Source organism: Hyaena hyaena, unplaced genomic scaffold (genome assembly GCF_003009895.1).
Source record: "Hyaena hyaena isolate Hyena2069 unplaced genomic scaffold, ASM300989v1 scaffold_20, whole genome shotgun sequence".
Lineage (NCBI taxonomy): Eukaryota > Metazoa > Chordata > Mammalia > Carnivora > Hyaenidae > Hyaena > Hyaena hyaena.
This window is the reverse complement of record NW_024080652.1, coordinates 363,432-384,732: the sequence shown is the minus strand read 5'-3', so window position 1 is coordinate 384,732 and position 21,301 is coordinate 363,432. Positions and strand designations below refer to the sequence as shown.

The 21,301-nt window shown below is 61.9% G+C and overlaps 1 protein-coding gene across 2 annotated transcripts; it reads left to right on the top strand.

The window, feature by feature from the left end:
* The first annotated feature begins 2,383 nt into the window (after positions 1-2,383).
* Positions 2,384-20,818, top strand: PDGFA (platelet derived growth factor subunit A). 2 transcript variants are annotated; one of them, XM_039226095.1, is made up of 8 exons: positions 2,384-2,808; positions 3,204-3,333; positions 4,732-4,828; positions 9,517-9,636; positions 11,566-11,753; positions 17,611-17,737; positions 18,157-18,225; positions 20,027-20,818. In XM_039226095.1, exons 2-7 carry the CDS (start codon positions 3,271-3,273, stop codon positions 18,210-18,212), a joined length of 651 nt encoding a protein of 216 aa, XP_039082026.1. In that variant the 5' UTR covers positions 2,384-2,808; positions 3,204-3,270; the 3' UTR covers positions 18,213-18,225; positions 20,027-20,818. The 2 variants fall into 2 exon arrangements, with proteins under 2 accessions (XP_039082026.1, XP_039082027.1); XM_039226096.1 differs by lacking the exons at positions 2,384-2,808; positions 18,157-18,225 and having other exon boundaries at positions 2,845-3,333.
* Positions 20,819-21,301: the final 483 nt, after the last annotated feature.

The window sequence follows — 21,301 nt, the reverse complement described above, 5'->3', positions numbered from 1 at the left end:
GGAGGAGGGAGCCCTCGCGTGGGTTCTCATCCAGGTTGTTGACCTCTTGGTCAAGTCAGTTCTACCTCTACATCGAATTCTTGGAAACCGGGCTCCTGGACCTATTTCTGCCAGTTTCTCCGGGGGTGGGGGAGGGCGAGGGCGGGGCAGGGGTCCTTGCCCCGCCCCAGCTGGACCCCGTCGGCCCCATTCTCCCCCAGAGGCGCCTGTGGCACGGTTTTTGCCGCCCTCCCACAGCGGCTGTTGTGTGGTCGCTATGACGACTCGTTGAGGTTTTATTTTTAATAGTTGCCGGCGATTAGAGGGACTGGGGCACCGCTCCCCTCCAGTCCGGGGGGCGGGATGCACCCTGGGTTCACCCTTGCCTTCCGCCCTTGAGCTGGCCTGAAACTCCTGTCGAAAGCGCCCCCCAACTGCCATGCTGGGCGCAAACTCCAGCTGGGCACCCCTGAAGTGCAGCCAGGAAGGGGAGAGGAAGGAGGCACCCATCTAAGCCCAAGCAGATGTGCAAAGTTCCTCCTTCATTCCTACACCCACTGTAGAACCCAGTCCCTTAACCCCAAGGGAGTGTCCTCAGGCCCCTCTGCAGGAGAGGAATCCGGGGCTCAGTCTGGGTGATGCAGTCAGCTTGTAGGCGATGGCTCGGGCTGGTCCAGCCTGAGGCCTGGGGGGTGCGAGTTCAGCTGCCTTCCCCAAGCCTGCCCCTGGTCTCCCTGTGAGCCGTCGAAGGTTCCAACCGGATGGACAAGGACTGACCCTCATGTGCTTCTGAACGTTTCCAAGTTTACCCTGGTTCTACCTGGGTCCTCCTCCATCCTGACCACCTGGAGAGCAGGCCTGGTCGGTGGTTCACAGCGAGGGGCTGCCGTCTGGGAAGGCAGGGGCATGGGGGGACTGCAGGTGTGTGGAGGCACTGGAAGGGCGCCGGTAGGCCTGGGCCCTCTGGGAAGGGCAGGAGAGGTCCTGCCTCCACTCCCCTCACCCCCATCCCAAGGTATCTGGGGGAAGGCGAGCGCCCCCCGAAGCGCCTTCCCGACTTGGCCTTTGAAATGGAGCCCGCCGAGCTGAGGATGAAAGACCGCCCGCAGGCTTCGCGTTTACTGCCTTTGTCTGGCGGGAGCGCGGCGAGTCGGGGAGGGCCTAATCCACAGGATGGGGCAGATGGGGGCGGAGGCCTGGGGCTGGCGGCATTCCAGGAGGCCACCCACCCACCCACCAGGGAGTCTCCTAGCCTTCAGGGGCCTCGCCGGCTAGCGTTGGGGTGGCGAGGCCCGCCTTCCCTCCTAGCCCTAGTTCCAGGCTCGGCTGCCCCCTCGAGGGACCAGCCGGGGGCCTATCCCACCTGGTGTTGGCGGGTGGAAGCTGCCCAGCTCGGCACACCTGCCCTTTCGTGGCAGGGGAGTGGTCCAGCCCGCATGGGCCTGGGCCTCCCGCATGCTGGTCCCCTGGCATCGCGCTCTGTGCGGAGCCTCAGCCGGAGGTGGCGCTCTGTACCCCAGCCTATCCCGGCGTGGGAGGCTCAGACTCCCGGGGGTTCCTCCCAGAGAGGTTCCTTTCTCCTCCTTCCCTTCCGCCCCCTCGAGTTCCTGGCTCAGGCCTCAGCCCAGCCTTCCACGAGGGAGTGGGGACGCGGGGTCCCAGGGTGGGGACTAGGCACGCTGCAACCCCCTCCTCCGACCTAGGCGCTCTCCCATCTCGGAATGCGGGTGGAGGTTCCACATTCAGGCGCCCCAGGCATCGGATTCTGGGCGGGGGCGCGTGGCAGCCGCCAGGTGAGTGGCCCAGACGCACCCCTAAATCCGCCCCACCTCTCACCAGAGACTCACTCCCCCTCCTTTTATGGAGACGGGGAGGCAGGGGCCCTCGATCCTAGCGGGTGGAAAGAGGCCCGAGCGTCGGGGCGGGGGGCCGGAGGCGGGGGCCGGCTCGCTTTTGCCCTTTTCGGCGTAGCAGCTCTGGGCGCTGCCCTCCGCCGCCGCTGGGGCCGAGGGAGGAGAGCCGACGACGGCGGCTCTTCTGCGGCGGCCTCCTCCCCTCCCCGTCCGGTGCCGCAGGATTGCAGCTGGCACTGGAGGGTGGGCAAGCTCGAGGGAGGGGCGCGCGCGGAGCCCTGCCGGGCGAGCGGAGCCCGGCGGCTGTGCTCGGAGCCGGGCGCGGGGCTTTGATGGATTTTACTGCCTGCGTGAGCGCCGGCGTGTGCTCACTGCGGCGGCGGCGGCGGCGGCGGCCGGGCCCTGCCCGGCCCGTGCGGCCCCCGCGCGCTTCCGAGGTGCGGGTCTGGGGCCCGGAATCCGGGGGTGGGGAGGGGGAGGGGGGCGGGGGAGGGGCGCGGCGGCGGCGGCGCTATAACCCCCTCCCCGCCGCCGGCCGGCTTCACACGCGCGCCCTGCGGAGCCCGCACAACTCCGGCAAGCCGGGCCTGCCGGCGCCTCCTCCTCGTCCTCCTCCTCTCCCCAGCAGCGGCGGCGGCGGCGGCGGTGGCGGCTTCAGCTCGGCCCTGCGCCCGCCCTTAGGCCATCGCGGCGAGGCCCCGGGCGGGCGGCGGCTGCCGGGCGGCGCGGCCACGGCCGCTGCCCGGCTCGGGCCGGCGGAGGGCGGAGCGCGGAGCCAGAGCCGAGGGCACACCGCGGAGGGGCGCACGCAGGCCTTCGGGCCGCGCCGTGCTGGGCCGCGCCGTGCCCTGCCGGGCGGCGGCTGCAGCAGGAGGCCGGAGGCGAGCGCGGGGCCGGCGGTGGGCGCGCAGGGCCGCCCGCAGCCCGCAGGGAGAGCGCGAGCCTGCGGCCGGGGCCCGGCCGGGCGTCCAGACAGGTGATGGGTGGTGCGGCGGCGGCGGCTCCAGCCTCGCTCCGGGGTCCCTCTCGGGGCTGATGCCCGCAAATATGCAGAATTACCGGCCGGGTCGCTCCTAAAGCCAGCGCCGGGGAGCGAGCGCGGCGGCGGCCAGCACCGGGAACGCACCAAGGAAGAGGCCCAGCCCCCGCCCTCCGCCCCTTCCGTCCCCACCCCCTACCCGGCGGCCCAGGAGGCTCCCGGCGCGGCGGGCGCGGCGAGCGCGCACTCCCTGCTCCTCCTCCTCGCTGGCGCTGCCTGCCTCTCCGCACTCGCTGCTCGCGCCGGGCGCGCTCCGCCGGCTCCCTGCTCTCCGCGCCACCCTCCTCCGGGCCGCGCTCCCTGAGGGATGGTACTGAATTTCGCCGCCACAGGAGCCCGGCTGGAGCGCCCGCCCCGCGGCCTCGCCTCCCCGCCGAGCCGCCAGCGCCTCGGGACGCGATGAGGACCTGGGCTTGCCTGCTGCTCTTCGGCTGCGGATACCTCGCCCATGCCCTGGCCGAGGTGGGTGCCACCCCCGCGCCCCGTCCCCTCTCCGACTCCCCCGGCGCACGCCTCCTGCAGCCGCCCGCGGGCCGGGGCGCCTCGGGCTCCGGGGCTCTGCGGAGCGCATTTTGATTTCTGCTAGGGTGGTCGATTTTTTTGATTTTTCCCAACTGGGTTTTATTTTCTGCCATGCCGAAGTGTGTCTGGTGAGTTTCCAGCGTGTTGCGTCGCTCTGCCGTGGAGGGACGGAGTGGCGCGGGGTGGACGAGTGGGGAGAAACTTCGGGGGGCGCGGGCTCCTCTCCGCGAGGGGAGTCCGGGGGGCGGCGGACAATGCGGTATCGAGGTGCGGGGAGCGCGGAAGGGGGTGTGTGTGACCTGGCGGAACCAGTGGCGGGTAAACGGGCGGCTGCGGCGGCAGCCCCCGGCAGGCAGGGTGGGCAGTAAGGGGTCGCAGCACCCCCAGCCCCCTCCCCCCGTTCCTGTCCCTAAGCCTAGCCGGGTTGGCTGGGCCGGCGCAGTCCCGCCACCCCGGGGCCTGCTTACAGGTGGCTGAGTGAGGCTAGCCGGGCTGGGCCAGGCGCCCGCGCCCTCCCACCGCTGGCGTCCCCACCCCCCCAATGTCGAATCCCGAATCCCCGGGAGCTCTGCTGTAATGAATGACTTTCTGCAGCCCCCGTCGTGGGAACTTAGTGTTTGAGACCCCCTACCCGCCCCCCCAGCAGCGACCCCCGACTCCCTTTAAAAATCTGGAGGGAGCGGGAGGTGAGGGGGAGCCCACGAGGCGGGGGTGGTCTGGGCAGGGACCGCGAGCTGCGAGAGGTGGAGATTTAACCCTCCCATTGCCATGCAGTCTCTCCCAGCCGCCAGCTGGATTTGGGGCGTCTTGGGCGGCGCTAGGGCCGCGGCCGGGCCGGAGCGGGTGGGGCGCGCGTGTGAACGAGTGAGTGCGCGCGCGCGTGTTTTTGCGACGGAGACCCTCGACCCCGCATGTTCGGCCCGGGATTCCGGGGTGTGAAATTTAAGCCGCTGGCTGGATTAAAGTGTTAAGGCTGCCGTGACTTTCGTCGCCGATCCGTGACGCATTTCAACTTGATCTTTCTGGATGTCGATTTCACTATTAAATCAGAAACTCCTTGGGCTCCCAGAGGCCCCCAGACCTCCTGTAACTGACACCCGGGGCAGAGGGTCCGCAGTACTGGGCTTTTGTTTGAAAATTTAAAGGTGGGAGGGTTTTCTGTCTGCAAAGGCGGACCTGGGTGGGAGCGGAGAATTTGGGGTCTCACCCAGCCCCACCCCTGGCCTCAGACTCCAGGGCCCCGGGCAGGGGTGCGGCAGCCTGCGAGCGCGGGGGGTGGGGGGCGCAGGGCACGAGCTGGCCGGGCCGCGGGTGCTGACCGTGTGTCTCTGCTTGCAGGAAGCCGAGATTCCCCGCGAGGTGATTGAGAGGCTGGCGCACAGTCAGATCCACAGCATCCGGGACCTCCAGCGACTTCTGGAGATAGACTCCGTAGGTAAATCGCGTCCCTTCCCTCGGCGCGCGGGGCGGGTGTGCGGGGTATGCGCCCCGCGCGGACTCCCGCGCTCGGGCCGGGCGGGCGCCGCGCAGGAACGCACCGAAAGGTCAGAATCCAATCCCGGGCCATAAAAGCCCAGGCGGATGAGTCAGGAGTTTCTCTTCCAATCCCCACTTTCTCTCCCGGCGGCGGCCGCAACTTGCTCCCTTGCCCGGGGATTGTTTTTGCATTTAAGGAAAATGCCGCGTGTGTCACTGAAAGTTCAGCCGCATAGGGGGCGCCGGCGCCCGGGCCAGGTGTGCGGGCTCCGGGCCTGTCCTCGGGCCGGGAGGAGCAGCGGAGCGGGCCTGGGCCTGGGCGCGGAGCCCTGGCCGTGCGCCCCGCGGGCGGGCGCGCGCGGGAGGAGCTGCCCCCTGCCCGGGGCGCTGTGTCATCGCGTGAACTGGTGCCCCGCTCCTGCGGCGGCAGCGGGGCCTTTGATTTTTGGAGACCCGTGCCTTCTTCTTTTCACAGGCCAGTAGAAAGTCGCCTCTTGGAACCGTCTGGGGTTTGGGAACTATTTTGGGGCTCACCCCCAGGCCCCGGAGCCTAGCCACTCTATAGATTATTTGTAAACAGGGAATTTTGAAGATGTTTAGGGTCGGCTGCGGAGTTGGGACGGACTGGGCGAAGGTCCCCTGGGACCCAGGTTGTTGTTGCTGCTGGTGGTGGTTGCACTGCGGGGTGGACCCGAGGGAGCCCTTTCCTCCAGGACCAGGATTCTGACCCACGTCTCTGTGGTCCCCTGCTCAATATTCGTAAATTGTTGGAATGAGGCGCCTGCGAGGGTCAGCTCCAGAACTACTCTATCCGAGAACATCTGTTTGTGTCCTGTAAAAAGAGGCCCAAGATGGACTCGACAGAGCCGGTGACTGAAGGTGGTCTGTGGAACATTCAGTGAAGGTTTCTCTCTCTCACGGCAGACTACCCTGAAAGAGGGGGGCCGTGGGGGAATTAAGTAAAATCACATGGTCTAGTCATTTGGAAATTTGTACCTAATTATGGTGGTGGAGAGGCCTGAACTATTTTCATTTCATGCCAAGACCATTTTCTAGCAAGGCCGATGGTTTCTGTAGTTTCGTGACCCAGGAAATCCTTTGGCTGATCCTTATCAGGAAGGGGGTAGAATTTCACTTGAAGATCAGAGTTGGGCCAGGGGGGATTTGGGACTGGTTCCTTGATGTGTAACCCTGGGGAGCAGGATTTGGCTCTGGCTGGCTGAAGAACACACTGCCGGCACTTTGCTGGACCCTGGTGGATTTGTGCTAGTGAAGAGACTGCTTCCCTGAGAGGGTTCAAGGTTTTTCATTTTGTTTTGTTTTGTTTTGTTTTTTAGCTTGCGGGAACTAGGCCTGTGAAGGGCTGGCCTCCCTGTGGGCCGGCTTTGGGATGCCACCGGGAAATGGGCCATTCACTTTCTGTTGGGACCATTCTTATTCTGGTCTCTGCAGCCCCGCCCCCACCCCCCACCCATTAACACATTTTGCATTTGCAGCTTGGTGGGTTATGCTGATGGCATTCCTGACCTGGGGGCTTGTGGGCCCAGAACGTCCCTGTCTCCCGGGAGTCCGGGAGGTCAAGCTCAAAAGGCTGGATGCACCAGCTATTCCCCCGAGCTGGTTTCAAATTGCCCCCTTATAAAGAGCCCTGGGTCCTCCTCCTGCACCCCCACCCCCTATGTGTCACATGGTTTGGGGTCCGACTAGGATTCTGGGGTAGGACTCCTCGTGATGGGGATACTGGGAGCCGGGCTTGGGGATCTTCCGTGCTCACAGGCCCAGGAGGCCCTTTGGGACCCACATCCCCACGTGGGTTTCCATCCTGGTCTGGCCGTGTCACAGGGACATGGCAGCTGGGAACCAGGGCAGTGTATGGCCTCTGGCCAGAGTGTAGGAGTTGCGACTGGCTGCTTCTAAAGTTTGTTTTGGGGTCTTTCCCCCCCAACACCTGTTCCTGCCCAAAGTGAAGAGCTGAAACAGATCTTGCTGCTGGGGAAGGTTGTAAACAGCTGAGGGGTCAGTTGTAAACAGCTGAGGACTGAGCTGCCTCCAGGCCCTGGAGCCTGTTTAGGATCCCTGAGGAAGGAGCTAGGGCATGGAGAAAACCAGCCCCCTAGCCCATGGTCCTTCTGTCCCTCCTGCCTCCAAGGGTGAGCCAGCCCCTCCAGGTTGGAGCTCAGAGTGTAAAGCTAGTGAGGGCTGGAAGCAGAAAAGGCGTTTTCTTACAGGCTGACTCCTCCCTTCTGGTATGGGCGGGGCTTTGGGTGGACCTGTAGGGTCCTGGGTTCCTCCCCATGGGCAGCGGCATCCCCATTTTACAGATGAAGGCTGAGACCTAGGATTCCTACCCCTGGGGCAGTGAGAACAGCCCTGAGCCTGAGCATGGCCAGGGGTGTATGGAGTTGGGGGGGTCGCTGAGTCTCCACGTGGGGCTTTTGGGTAGAGAGACCAGTGTGTGGGCTTTGAGTGACCAGTATCTGGGGTTCAGGACTTGGGGGAGTGTGATGAGAAACAAGCCATTGAGCCGGGTGGCAGCGGTGGTGCCCTCGTGGGGGTCACTGAGTGACCGATAGGTTAATGTCCCCATCCTGGGCCATCAGTGCTGCACCAGGACTGAAGGCTGGAGGGCTTGTCCCTGTCCTGAGCTGTCACTTGGACATTTGTGCACAGGAGACAAAAGGGAAACCCACTTGATTAAGTGTCCTGAGAGCAGTTTTAGGGCATCGTTCAGGCGGGGCCTTCTCTCCGAAGTCACTGCTGGGTCACTTCTCAGGCGGCATCAGTCAGAAGGCCGCTTCCCCCATTAGCGCAGACCGGCAAGCTGCGCTGGCCACCCATCGTGATCGGGGGCAGAGGAGGGCCGGTTTGACCAGGAGTGATTTCTTCTCTGCCTCTTGTCTTGAAAGCAATCTACCGTTTCAGATTTCAGCGCTGTTGATAAGCTGCCTGGCCGTTGTCTTCTCTATTTGTTCAGCCGAGAGGCCTGGATGGGGCTCCCGGTCCTCCTGCGGCCATGCCCCCGCTGAGCATTTGTGACTCGGGCCTCAGTCTCCAGGTGTGGGAAGGGGGGCGCCTTCTGTGGATACATCACGATTGTCTCCGGGGAAGCGATAGGTGACGCCTGGCCCGAGTGAGTCTCTGAGGCTAGTGGCCAGCGTGAAGCCCTCGGGAGTTGAGGGTTCCGCTGCTCTTTGGTTTGGGGACGTCAAGATGGCCACCATGGGACGGGAGTCATAAATGTCACTTTTTCATGAAAAAAATGCCTCTTGTAACAGTGGTTGGGAAATTCTTACTGCATGAATAGTCGTGTTCGAATCTTATTTTGGGTCTCGAAAAAATTAGCGGCACTGGAACATTGAGTCATTTTAAGTGAGAAGTTGGGTTCTTCCCAGACTTCAGTTTTCCGAAAGAACGGATCTTCTGCTGGTCACGCCTTTCGCCTGGTGTTGGGTTTTCGTTTTCAAAGAGTGGGAGTTTCAGATATGTTGGTTTGTAGATGGTCTCTGAGGCCCTGCTGGTCTGGGCACCCAGGGTTTGGGCTGGTGGCCAGGACGCCACAGAAGAAGTGTCGTGTGCAGCTGCTGGACCCCCTGGCTGTCAGAGCTTCTCAGACCCGGTGTCCCTACTCATCTACCGGGGCGCCGAGGAGGGAGGGGTGTGTGGGAAGAGACCCCCTCCCCCCACGGCTGGGTCTGGGGTTGATGGAGGGGGATGTGGAAGGAGACCCCCCCTCCTTCCGCAGCTGGGTCTGGGGTCAAGGCAGGGAGACCAGGTATGACCCACGTCAGCCATTCGGGCACAGGCGGTGTTGTCATGGGCCAGGTCGGTCCAAGTGTCCCTCCTACCCCACCTCTTTCATCCAGGAATGTGAGACACCCGGGACCTCCTAGGCTGCTCGGGGCACTGGGGTGGGAGAGAGTGGCGGCGTGCGTACCGGGGCTGTCATGGGCCTGGGGTGTGCAGGTCCAGTTCTGATTTAAGTGTGGGGATCATTACTGAGGTCAAGGGCAGCAAGCGCCCGTGCCTTCCTGCCAGCCGGCCTCTTGGCCAGGCCCCAGGGTTCCTGCTCCTTTCCTTCCCTGCTTGCGTTTCTTGTGGCCTCACAGTGGACTGGCCTCAGGACTGGGCAGGTGCCAGCTGTCGGTCCGGTTGGGGCTGGCTCCCGATGCCCCTCAAAGGTCAGGGTGCTTCGCTGAGAGTCGGTTTGGTGAGAAGGAGGGAGAGGGAGACATACGGGAAGGTCACAGCAGCAGGGTGGGCTGGTCCCTCGGGCGCCCTTCCGGGAGCTGGGGCTGGCTGCTGGCAGGGGGCCTGGTAGTTCTGGGTCTTCTGGAGGGAGGCCTTACCTGCTTCACCCTCACCTGGGGGGGGGGTGGTGAGCCATGGGAGACCACACGTAGCCCCTTTGCCACGGGTCCACAGCTTTGCTACAAGGTACAGCAAGGGTACCACACCCCGGGCCCCTCCATGTAGGCCTCACAGAGGTTGGTGGGGGGGTTTTGGCAGTTGGATCTGCAACTGTGGGAGTGGAGGGTCTCCCTGGGGATGCTGTGTGTCTGGGTGAGGCAGGCGGTAAGCACGGCTGGATAGGCCCCAGGGCTCCGCGCGGATGCGGTCCACGGCTCACCGTGTCCTTTCTCCCTGCAGGGGCCGAGGATCCTTTGGAAGCGAGTCTGAGAGCCCATGGGGGCCATGCCTCCGGGGGCCACGCCACCAAGCATGCCCCCGAGAAGCGGCCCGTGCCCATTCGGAGGAAAAGAAGCATTGGTGAGCCCTGGGCCTGCCGAGTAGGGTGCCGGGCTGGGGGGCTTGCCCCCACCGTGCCTTCAGGGGACCCGTCTCTTCCCTCCTCTGTAAAACAAAGGCCCAGGCTGCGCCGGGGCCCCAGCGACTCCAGCCCTGCCGCCCGCTGTCTCCCGAGGCCTCCCTCCTCTGCCGGGGGCGCCTCCCTGCCCTGGCCCGCCTGCTGCAGCCTGGCCTGGGCCAAGAGTTTCCAGGAGAGGAGGCCACATAAATTCCTTAAGTGCCCGGTCCTGTTGGGGCCTGTTCTGGAGAGGCCTCGCTGGAAAATGCGCTCGTGTTTCATTTCCAGTCTGTAGCGCGGCGTGCTGGGGCGCTGGCGTGAGGCTGCAGGGCAGGGGACGTGGCCGTGCTGTGTGTGCTGGGCCTGGCCCCTGGCCCTCGGCCCGCTCCTGGGCTGTGCCAGGCCTGTGTTTGGGGGGTGTTTCTGTCCTGTCCCTAGCAGAGTGTCCCCGAGGAAGGCCTGGCTGCTGGGCGTGGGGGTCGTCCCTAGAGGCTCTGCATTGGCTCTGAGACAGACCTTGGCCTGCACTTTCTCCCCCTGGGACCAGGGCTCAGGGTGTGACCCTCCAAGTCTCATGCCACCTAGGTGTTCCTCCTGCTTTTCCTCGCTGCCTGGGTGTGACCACCCACTGCCACTCACTGCTCTGTGACCTTGGGCAGCACCTGCCCTCTCTGAGCTTTAAGGTTTCTCCCAGAAGTGGATTTCCTAGCTTCTATCCTTGAGTGCAGCATTTGGGTGAGGATTCCTAGGTGACGTTTACGGTACAACTGTAGGCTTCACGATCTCCAGACCCTCAAGGCCGCTCTCCCTGGCTCCTCTCTCGGCCCCACTCAGACAGGTTTCCCAGACCTCTCCCAGCCCATGACCCCTGGCACCCAGCCTTCCCTGTTGGCAGGGCTGTTTTTAGAGGCCCAGTGCCCCCTCTCCAGGTGCTCCTAGAGCACCTTGGAGGATTCAAGTATCCCAAGTCTCCCTAGGCTCTGGGGGATCCCCGCCTGGGGGCAGGACAGGCAGGAGAGACACTGGTCCCAACACCCCCCTCCCCCGCCCCCCGCCAGGACTGTGTTGTCCTTCAACCCCATTTCAAGCTTTTCTGCTTGTCTGCAGACGGTCAGCATCGTGCCAGCAAAAGGGGTCGTGCCCCGGCCCTCTGCATCCCAGAATGGCTCCCTCCAGTCCTGGGCTTGGGGGCCACGGCTTCCCTACAGGCAGTAGCTCCCGTGGGCAGCCCCAGAGCCTGGCTGGGCTCCCCAGCACGTGTCGGGGGTGGGGTGCATGCTGGGGTCATGGGTGGATTCTCATCTGGCGGTTGTGCCCTGGCACCCCCTGAACTTCGGGGCTTAGGGTGGACGGGCTGGCCTCTGCTGAGGAGCACAGTGGAGGTAGCATTACTGGGGTGGGGCGGGGCAGCAGTGGGGCTGTCACTCTTGGGATCCCAGCCTCAGCTTCCCTGTTTCTTATTTTCCACCAGCCCTGGGAACTCCCTAACTGTGGGTGGAGAGATCCCTTGCCGGCCTGGGTTCCCATGCCCACCCCATCACAGGCCACCTCAGGCTCCCTTGGCCTCTGTCCTCCCTGTGTCTTGTGGTCCCCTTTGCCAGCAAGGCCTTTCTCCTGGGGGGTTCCCCCCAGCCTTTGCTGCTCACCCTTGGGCCCTCTCAGATGCTCCCCGTCGGGGGCTGGGTATCTCTCCCCCTTTGCTGGGCCCTGGAGCTGTGGGACGCTTTGAGCCTAGAGGAAGCCTCAGCCACATGGGGATGCGCCTGCAGAGCTGGCTCCTGGTCGCCTAGGCCTGGCCTGGACCCTCCAGGGCCGCAGGTCCCGGCATGGGCCTGGGTGCTGGTGGGACATGGGGAGTGGCCTCCACATTCACTGTGGCTCTTGCTCTGCAGAGGAAGCCATTCCCGCGGTCTGCAAGACCAGGACGGTCATTTATGAGATACCTCGGAGTCAGGTTGACCCCACGTCTGCCAACTTCCTGATCTGGCCCCCGTGCGTGGAGGTGAAGCGCTGTGCGGGCTGCTGCAATACCAGCAGTGTCAAGTGCCAGCCTTCCCGCGTCCATCACCGCAGTGTCAAGGTGAGCCCTGGGCCCCGCCCCTGGGGGGGCTCCAGGTACAGAACAGGGTGCGGGTGGAGCTGGGACCTGGGGCAGGGTGGGCTATCGGGGGGCGAGGGGGGATGTCTGTCTTCCTCTCCCCCCTCCCACTGTACACAGCCTCCCCGCTGAAGCGGTGAACCTCCTGGGTTCTGTCTTTGCTGCCTTTCTGTGGTCCCTGGGGGTTACCCCAAAGCCCTGTTCCAGGTGGGGTCCTGGCCGTAGCGGCCTCCAAGGCAGAGCTGAGATGTCTCTTCAGGTCACTCTGGCCTGCCAGGTTGGGATCTGTTGAGCCAGTGGCCAGAAGGTTCTGCTAGGGTCTGCTTCCCTCTGGCCTTGCTCACAGCATCTGTGAAATGAGTCTGTACCAACCTGGGCGAGCCCCAGGTAGTCCGTGTCTAGGGCAGGGCACTACCTTCCCTGGAAGCTGGCTCTGGGTGGGCCAGGGTCCCACTTGACCCTGGAGCATGGATCTGGGCAGCAGGGCACCACCCAGCCGGCCGAGTCTCAGGTGGCAGATGGGTCCCTTTTTCTTGGAATGAAGACTTCCTTTCGGGGGTTGGGAGGACGTCAGAAGCTATTCCCTGATGGGAGGCTGTTACATACCCCTGTCTGCTGCCCATCCAGGCCCTGGAACGAAGTGCCCGGGAGGCTTTCTTGGTTAGGGACCATGTAGCTGGCCCAGATCCTTGCTTGTCACTCGAGAAGGCATGTTAGACCCTTAACTGGGGCTTGACTGGACCTTTGGGGACATGGTTCTCGAGCACTTGGGGCCTTGAGCAAGCAGATTCCAGGGCTTCTTGCACTGTGATCCCCAAGGCACATACTTCCCTGTGGCAGGGCTCCCAGGGTGCCAGCCCTGGACGCTGGCTCTTGTCTCCATGGGCCTGACCCAGGCCTTCTGACCCCGTGCTGCATGGGCCCCCAGCTGGGCGCCAAGCCCAGCACTGCATCCTTTGTCAAAGGGGGAAATGGAGGCCTGAGGGGACAGGGCCTGTGCATTCCGCACCTGCTGTTGGGCCGTGGCCAGCGTGGCTTCCCCCAGGTCTCGGTGTCCTCACTTGTGCTGTGTTGTGAGGGGTCTCGAGCCCCAAGAATCCAGGGGCTGAGATCCTTCTTTCCTGGGTGTGGGGATGGTGCTGCACTTGATGAGATGAGACGGTACCACCCGTGGGTGCTGGGGCTGTCCTTCCAGTGTCCAGTTGGGCTCTCGCAGATATAGAGGTGCGGGGATGCACCTGCCTCCCGTGGGGAGTGTCCGGTCTGGGCTGGGCAGCAGTGTCCTCTCCCTGGCCCACCTCTGTGGGTGGGTGGGGGTCTAAGTGGTATGTGTTGGGGGGTGGGTACGTCCAGGCCCCTCCCTGTGAGTGACCCATGTCTGCCTTAGGCACAGGCCCAAAGGGCTGGGCAGATGGTGGCCCTGGGCCAGGGCTCCCCCCAGGGGCCTTCATCTGTTCTGATGGGTTGTGGTCCACCCAAGGGGGCAGAGGGCTAGTCCTGCAGCTGGAGCTCAGTGGCCTGGCGCATGTCCGGCGTCCTGCTCCTCTCAGACCCTTTCCTCCTCCTCCTCTCCCTGCCTCCCCATCGCGGGGTTGGCAGGGACACATCCGGCCGCAGACACTGGGGGTTTTGGCCACGAAGGGACAAAAGGTCAGTAGGAACAGGAGGCCCATTGTAGAGGCCAGCCTGGCCCCCACGCTTGCCTGCCTAGCAAGCCGTCCCTGCTCCAGTGGGGCTGAGGCAGATCTCGTGGCTTGGGCTCTGCATAGTCCTGGGTGAGAGTCCCTGAGGGGTGCTGGGGGCCCGCAGGGGACCGTGTTGCCGGGCAGGTGGGAGGTCCTGCCCGGGCTGGCACGTGCCTTGTTTTCCGGTTTATGGCCTTTTGATCACAGTTAAAGGTCACGGGCTGGAGAAGGAAAGGGAAGGCTGGGAGGGGCCACCTCCTTGAAGCCCAGGCAGTGAATTGTCCAGCCAAAGGCTGCCAGGAGTCCCCAGGCCCTGAGCGCCAGGACTCACTGAGGTTGAAGGGTGGCTTGCCATCATGCCCCTCGTAGAGGGTGCCCTGGGGCGTCTTCTGTTCCCAGCTCCATGGTGCTCTCAGGTGTGGGCCTTCACTCCCTGGGGCCAGGGCCTCATCTGTTCTCTGAGATCTGCCCTCGGTGGGGGCCGGGCCCCATGCTCCTGCTGGTCCCTTTGGGCTTGCTAGGGACCACGGCATCAGACCTCAGGGAGGGGTGAGCACGCGGGCCTGGGGGCAGGGCGGTCAGTGTTTGGGGTCTGCTCTTGGGGGCCAAGCATGCTCTGGTATCCCAGAGGGACGAGCCCTTCCTCTGCTCCCCAGTGAGGGCTGACCCTAGACCCTGCAGGCGTCTGACCCTGTGCCCCACACCCGAGACTCGCCGGCCAGGAGAAAGGGTGGTGTAGACAGCATGGCCCTTGACTCTGGTGGTGCCGCGCTGGCTGGGCCGGCTGTGGGATGGCCTTGGAAGTTGGGGCTCCCGTTATCTTCAGGCAGCCTGCGGGCATACAACCAAGTCTATCAGTCTGCTAACTCTGTAAGGCCCTCAGGTCCCCAGACGCCAGGACCCAGCTCTGTGGCCACGTCCAGGGCGGCTGGCTGTGGCTTTGCATTGCTAGACCTCAGGCTTCTGGAAGGGGGATCTGGGTGTGTTCTCTGGGGTGCCCAGGACTGGCCTCTCCACTTTGGATGGAATGGCGGACCCAGTTCAGGGTCCAGGGGAGAAATGACTGGTTCTGGCAGCGAGGGTCTCACGTGAAGGGATTCTGAGCTCCTCCCCGCCTGAGCAGGGCACTGGGCTCTGGTGGTTGTGCCCCGTGCTTGCCTGGGGAGAGCCCTGTGTGCAGGCCTCAGGAAGCCAGTGCCCCTGGGCTGTGCTGGCCTCTCCAGCCGTCCAGGGGAGGAGGGCCCCACACCACCCACCAGCTGGGTCAGGTTAGAGTACCATGACGCTGGGGGCTCCATCCAGGGGACACAGAGGGACACCTGGAGTCCTGTGTCTTAAACAACAGGGCCCTGAAGTCCCCACGCCCAGCAGGACAGATTTCCCCAACTCAGAAAGTCCCTCAGTCAAGGGATGAGCTCAGGGTCTTTGCTGTGTCCAAATACAGGCCTCCTTCCGGCGAAAGGAGACGCTCAGTTTCCCAGTGTGTAAAATGGACTGTCCCTGTACCCTCACAGGGGAGCTGTGAGCGGAACAGAGGAGCCTAGGGAATGCTGCCCCCCCCTGCCTTGGAGTGGTCAGGCCATAACCTGGGGAGGAGGTCTCAGAGGGGTCCCCCCAGGGTACTTGGTGCTCAGTGTCCCTTGTCTAGAAGGGGTCATGGCATCACTTGGGGGGTGTGGTTGGGTGGATTTGCCCCGGGAGGTGTACAGGTGGGGTGTTCAGGGCAGTGGGACACTAGAGCATCCTGTCTGGAAAGGGCAGCTCAGGCACCCAGGACACCTGGGTGAGAGGGGGAGAGGGGCGTGGCACCCTGTTCTGATTCCATGGTGGGTCTGGGGGCCAAGGCGGCGGGCATGAGGGTCCCGAGGATGTAGACGTCTTGTTCTGGGGATCGGCTGGCATGGAGGCTGCTTTTGAGAACTTAATATTGACAGTGTGTTCTTGGGGGAAAAATGCAGCTATTTCCTGGCCAGACAGAGGTGGTGGAAGGGAGCCCTCACATACCCAGAAGCAGGTGCAATCATAAATCACTGTTTGTTTTTCTTTGATAAAGATGGGCCTGTCGGAGGAGAAAGTGGGTCCCCAAGCGCAGTGACTGGATTGGGGGTACTTTGTCAAGGGCACTGGAGGGTGGACTTCTGGAGAGCCTGCCCTCCCTGAGGCGGCCAGCCTGTTACGGAGGGAACAAGCCTGCCCCTCCATCTGTGCCCCCAGAGGAAATGATAGCTGAGTCTGTGCCATGCAGGGGTTGGGGAGGGCAGGACGGGGCCCCGAGGCCTGATGAGGTGGACCCCTCCCAGTGTCCTCAAGGCCTGGGGGCTGATTGTGGGGAGGCAGGCAGGCTGATGTCAACCAGGCACTGCTGGCTCTGGAAGGTGGCCCAGCTACAAGTTCTGGTGCTTCTCTGTACACGAAGCCCTGGGGGCTGTGACTTTTGTCGGAGAACCCCATGTCCATGTCCCGAGGGTCTCTCTTCCCCCCCCCCCCCCCTTCCCCTGCCTACCATCCACATGCTCCTGCCTCCCAGAGCCTCCTAGAGCGGCAGGTGGAGCTAATCTGCCCTGTGGTTGTGGTCGCTCATTCCCGGGGCCCCTTCTGTCTCTGTTCTCTACTTAGGAACCCTCCCAGGCCTGGCCCCAAGGCTGGCCTGGCTCCCACCCCACCTCTGAGCTCACACTTGGCTGCCTGTGTTCACACCTGAGGCTGCACACCACTTCCCATGCCCTTGGGACACCCAGCCCCCTTTGCACTGTGGGTTAACCATTAATGCAGCCTAGCAGCCACGGCCACCAACAGGTCTGGACAAACCTTGGGGCCAGGTCTCCTGTGGGGTGGGCTGCCCCCTTGCCTGGGGTCCTCTGGCTTCTGGACTCTGGGTCTCTGCAGAGGAGCTCCCTCTCCCACCTCCTCCCCTCCTCACTGTCCCCAAGCTGGGCATTGCTGCTCTCATGCAGGGATCCCTTCACCCCTGTGAGCTCCCTGATGCCTCTACATGCCCCAGGTGTAACTTGGGTGGACCCTGTTCCCTTTCTGCCTTAGTTTCCCTAGGCCAACAGAGAAGGGGTGGAATGGATATCCCCCAGGGCCATTCCTAAATGAACTGGGATGAAGTGAGGCCACCTTGACTGTGCTCCCTGTGTGTGTGATGTGTCGTCCAACACCAGGTGTGTGCGCATGTGTGTGTGTGTGTAGCTGTGTTCTTGGGACGGAACGTGCGTGTGCATGTGTGGAGGGTGGTGCTGTGTTCACATGACGGTGTGTGCACACGCTGTGTGTGCACATGTATGTGCGTGTAGAGAACGGAGTGGCGTTCCCACGACAGAATGAGCCCACGGGGTCCACAGGGACTTGGTCACTGGGCTGCCTGGGCTTGAGCCCCATGGGCTGGGCCTTTTCCTCCTGGTAGGTCCGCGTGCTGCGGTTCTGTGCCAGGAGTTTGGGGTGACGTGGCCCGTGGATGGAGGAGGCCCGGCTGGAGGGGTTGTAGACCCCCCTGGATGGCCCTGGGTCCCTGCCGGTGTTTCTGAGAGGGCTGGCTTTCTCCAGTCCCAGGGCAGCCGTGGCCGGGGGGGCTGTGAGGGGGCAGCTCTGGCGTGGCCACGGGGCAGGCATTGTGGCCTGGAGCCTGTGGGGTCCTGATCTGCCGTCCATAACAGACCGGAATTCACATCCAAACCCCGACATCCTTCCTGTGGACCCTCAGGGCTGTGCTTGCTCCTCATGGGGCCACAGCACTGTGCGCAGGAGGGAGAGCAAGCCTGAGCTGTCTGCAGCAGCCCAGCGCCTCAGCCGTGGGTTTCCCCCCTTCAATAATCAAGGATGCAGCTGGACATTTGCCGTTGCCCCAGATGTCCCTGGATCTAGAAGGGAACTCCTTCCCTCTTGGGCCCCTGCAGAGCTCTTACCTTGAGGGGCACCCGGTAACCTCCCATCTTGCACAAATGAGCCTTTGGGTTTAAGGTCAAGTGGACTAAACCACAGATGTCGAGGGCTACTTTTCCACCTAGCACTCCTGCCTTGTCCACTGGGAAGGAGGTCAGAGGTTGTAGTTCAGACGTCGGCCTCCTGGCCTGGGTGGGGCTGAGCAGGTCCCCCTCCCCCGATGACTCGTGCGGGGCGGGGCCGAGGTGCTCACGGCAGGGTTGTCTCGGCAGGTGGCCAAGGTGGAATACATCAGGAAGAAGCCAAAGTTAAAAGAGGTGCAGGTGCGGCTGGAGGAGCATCTGGAATGCACGTGCACGGCCACCGGCCTGAACCCGGACCACCGGGAGGAGGAGACAGGTAAGCGGCCTTGGCCGTGGGGTCTGGTGCCGCAGCTGACCAGGGACCTGCCGGGGACCTGCTGGGACACCACTGCCCACAGGCATCAGCGGGGGTGCAAAGGGGCAGACCCTTGAAGGCCCTGCCCCACTTGGGGCATGGGGTGATTGGGGGCTGTGTGGCAGAGGCCCCACCTGGGGAGGGGGGCACTGGACACAGGGGGGGAACCTGGTGGCCTCCTCTGTCCCGGGCAGACTTTGCCCAGAAGCAGCGTGGCGTTGTGACCGCTGTGTCAGGCTGGCTCAAGGGCACCAGGAAGTGTCTCTATGCCAAAGCTAATCGAGTTTTCTTCCAGAAAGACAAACAGCTCAGGTATTTATTGCTTCAGCTTTGCAGCCCTCCCTTAGGCCCGCTCACCCTCCCTGCCCTTCTGTTAACAGGAAGGCGTAGGGAGTCAGGTAAAAAACGGAAAAGAAAAAGGTTAAAACCCACCTAACGCAGCCAACCAGGTAGGAGCTGCCCGCGGATGCGCTGCGGCCTTGCGGGTGGGGGTACACTGGCTGATCACACGGCGAATCCCTCCTGCGGCGGCCTGATTGGGCCCGATCGTCTGCAAGCTTCCGGGGTCTGGCTGGGCTGTGGGTCTGCTCGCTCCGTCCCTGGGTTCGCCCCTGGGTTCCCTACCGCCGCACATGGAGCCTGATCCATGGCTCTCTTCTGCTTGGAGCCCCTGCTCTGGCTTTGGTCTCTTCCGTTGATTGGGGAGGCCCCGGCGTCACGTGAGTGGAGTGATTTGGGTTCCTGAATGGCAGTGGGGTAGCGCCGATGTTTCTTAGCCGGGATCTCCTTGGGCAGGTTACCCGCCCCATTTGACAGATGAGAAATTGAGGCTTAAAGGATTATAGGCAAGGGTCTTCAAAGATGGGAGTAGATCTTGTTTGAAAATGTTCCCTAAACGTACGGGGCTGTTGGCTACTGTGTTGGAGATTGTGTTTGGCTGCTAGCAACACAGCAAAAGCAAGGGCTGAGATGAGGTAGGCATTTAAGAGCATGTGTGGCGTTCTCCAGGGACCCTCAGGGACCCTCTTCCGTTAGGGACTGGTGGTGTCTATCCTCAGAATTGTCTTGTGGTTCAATATGGCTGCTAAAGCTCCAGAAAGCCCATCTACCCTCCAGCCTAGAAGAGTGAAGAGGGGAGAGGGACAGAAGAACCTTCTCGGAGAAGTGCCGCCCAGTGACTTTTGCTCATACCCTTCGGCAGCAAGGGGGCCGGGGAAGTATAGTCTTGTAGACAGGTGAACTGCTTCCCAGAGGACAGTGGGGCTTGGGCAACCACAGGCCTCATGGAGACAGTTTCCGGCCTTCCTGCTCCTTGTTGGTGGCCTATCGGCTCTGGAGAATCTGGCCCTGGGCGAGCACATAGCATCCCAAACAGGTGGCTGTGGAAGAACTTCTTAGAGATGCTGTCCAAGAGCCCGGGCTCTGGTGGAGTGACTACAGAAAGCTGTGGGGTCAGCAGTTGAGGCCTGAGGGTCAGGGCCATTCATTAGAATCCTCTGGGGAGGAAAGGTCCGTGTGGGTGGGTCCCTGGAGCAGCCCCAGAACAATGGCTTGGCCAAGGCTTTTGCTTTCCCCAGGGTGTGGCTCTATGCCTGCCTGTGGGCCCAGTCTGCACATCATTGATTGGGCTCTGGCCTTCAATGGCCAGCCGGTGACGGGGACCCCAAGTGAGAGGCAGGGGGTGTCCCTGCCACCCCAGGCCCCACTAGCATGTGGGTGGTGAAGGTGTTGAGGTGAGCAGTGAACAGGTAATGTGCTGTAGCTCAGAGCCCAGCATAGCATCTGTCCAGTCGTGGAGACCCTGCCTATCTGCCTGGTGGTGTCCATCTTCAGGGTTGTCTCAAGGCCCGGGATGGCTGCCAGAGCTCCAGACATCACTGTCTCCTGGCCCTAGGCCAGGAGATAAAAGAACATGAGGAAAAAGGCAAAAAAGAAACAAACAAAAAAACCCTAACTTTCTGGGCCTCAGTTTCCCTCATCTGTGCAATGGGAGAATGGGGGCTTGCTCTAAGGAATGTTCCATGAGATCCCAAAGCCTAATCCCAGTTCTGGTCAGGATGTTACGGAAAGGGTAACGAGGGAGGTACGTTTGATTTGAAAAATTCCACCAAACCCTCAAATCCTGAGACTTGCCGCGGTGTGAGTGCGTACCCTTGATTGGGTGAAGCGTTTCGCCGCGGTCACCATCCACGCCATGGGGCGTGTGCTCAGTCCCTCCTCAGTGTCTGTCTGTCTCCTCTCTCCCCGCAGATGTGAGGTGAGGATCAGCCAGCAGCCCTTTCTCGGGACACGGATGTACATGGCGTGTTACATTCCTGAACCTACTATGTACGGTGCTTATTGCCAGCGTGTGGTCTTTGTTCTCCTCCGTGAAAACTGTCTCCGTGCGCACCCTGGAGAACAAAGAGACAGTATACATTTGTTTAATGTGACATCAAAGCAAGTATTGTAGCACTCGGTGAAACAATAAGAAGCTTCCTTGTCAAAAAAAAAAAAAAAAAAAAAGACAGAGAGAGAAAGAGCAAACAGAACCACGAAACATGACAAACAAAACTGACTCACAGAGATATCTACAGTTGTTGGAATGGAGGGACGCCCCGTGGGACGGACACGACGTGCCTCGGCGGACGGACCGGGTTTCTGTCCAGGGTGGTCACAGGTGCTTCTGCCCGGGACACAGCGCCTAATTTCCGGAGTAGTCCGCGCAGGTGCCGAGGGCCCTGCGGGGCACACGGGACTCAGAAACACATCTCTTTGCCGTAGTGTTTAAGTCTATACAGAAACCTTCCCGAGAGCCTTAAGTGGATTTTTTTTACACCATAAAGTGATTATTAAGCTTTCCTTTTTACTCTTTGGCTAGCGTTTTTTTTTGTTTTGTTTTTTTTGTTTTTTTTTTTGTTTTTTTAATTGTCTCTTGGATGACATTGACACCGATAATGCCAGGCTGCTGTAAGTCAGGACAGTGGGACGGTATTTCTCCTCGCAGGATGCAAACCGAATGAGATGTATTAAAATAAACATGGTATACCCACCTGTGCATCATTTCCGGAATGTTTCTGGCTTTACGTGTGTCTCCCCCACCCCATTTTGTCTTACTCTTTAAGCCATTTTGAGAGAACAGTGCGTGAACCAATCGAGTCCGTCCCGGCCTCTCGTGCCAGGGCCGCCCGGCCTGGCCGTGACACCCCTCTGCCAGTGTTTGGACAGAATCTAAATCCTTTATTTTTGGTAAGATGTTACTCTTTACATGTATTCAACAGAAATGTGTGTGTGTGTTGTGTTTTTGTTTTGTAAAGGTGAAGTTTGTATTTTTATCTAATATTACCACTTTTATATACCTGAGAGCCTGTTATGTTTTTTTTTTTTGAACCGAAAGGAAAAGAAAAACTCACCAACGAAACCCAAATGCGTGGAAAGCACTTTGTGCTCACGTGTTTCTAGTTGTGTAACCGAGTCTAGACCCTTCTCCCCTCACGTGTCCTCAGACCGGCTTCTGGAGCTGCGACCATCACTTGGAGGTGCCCC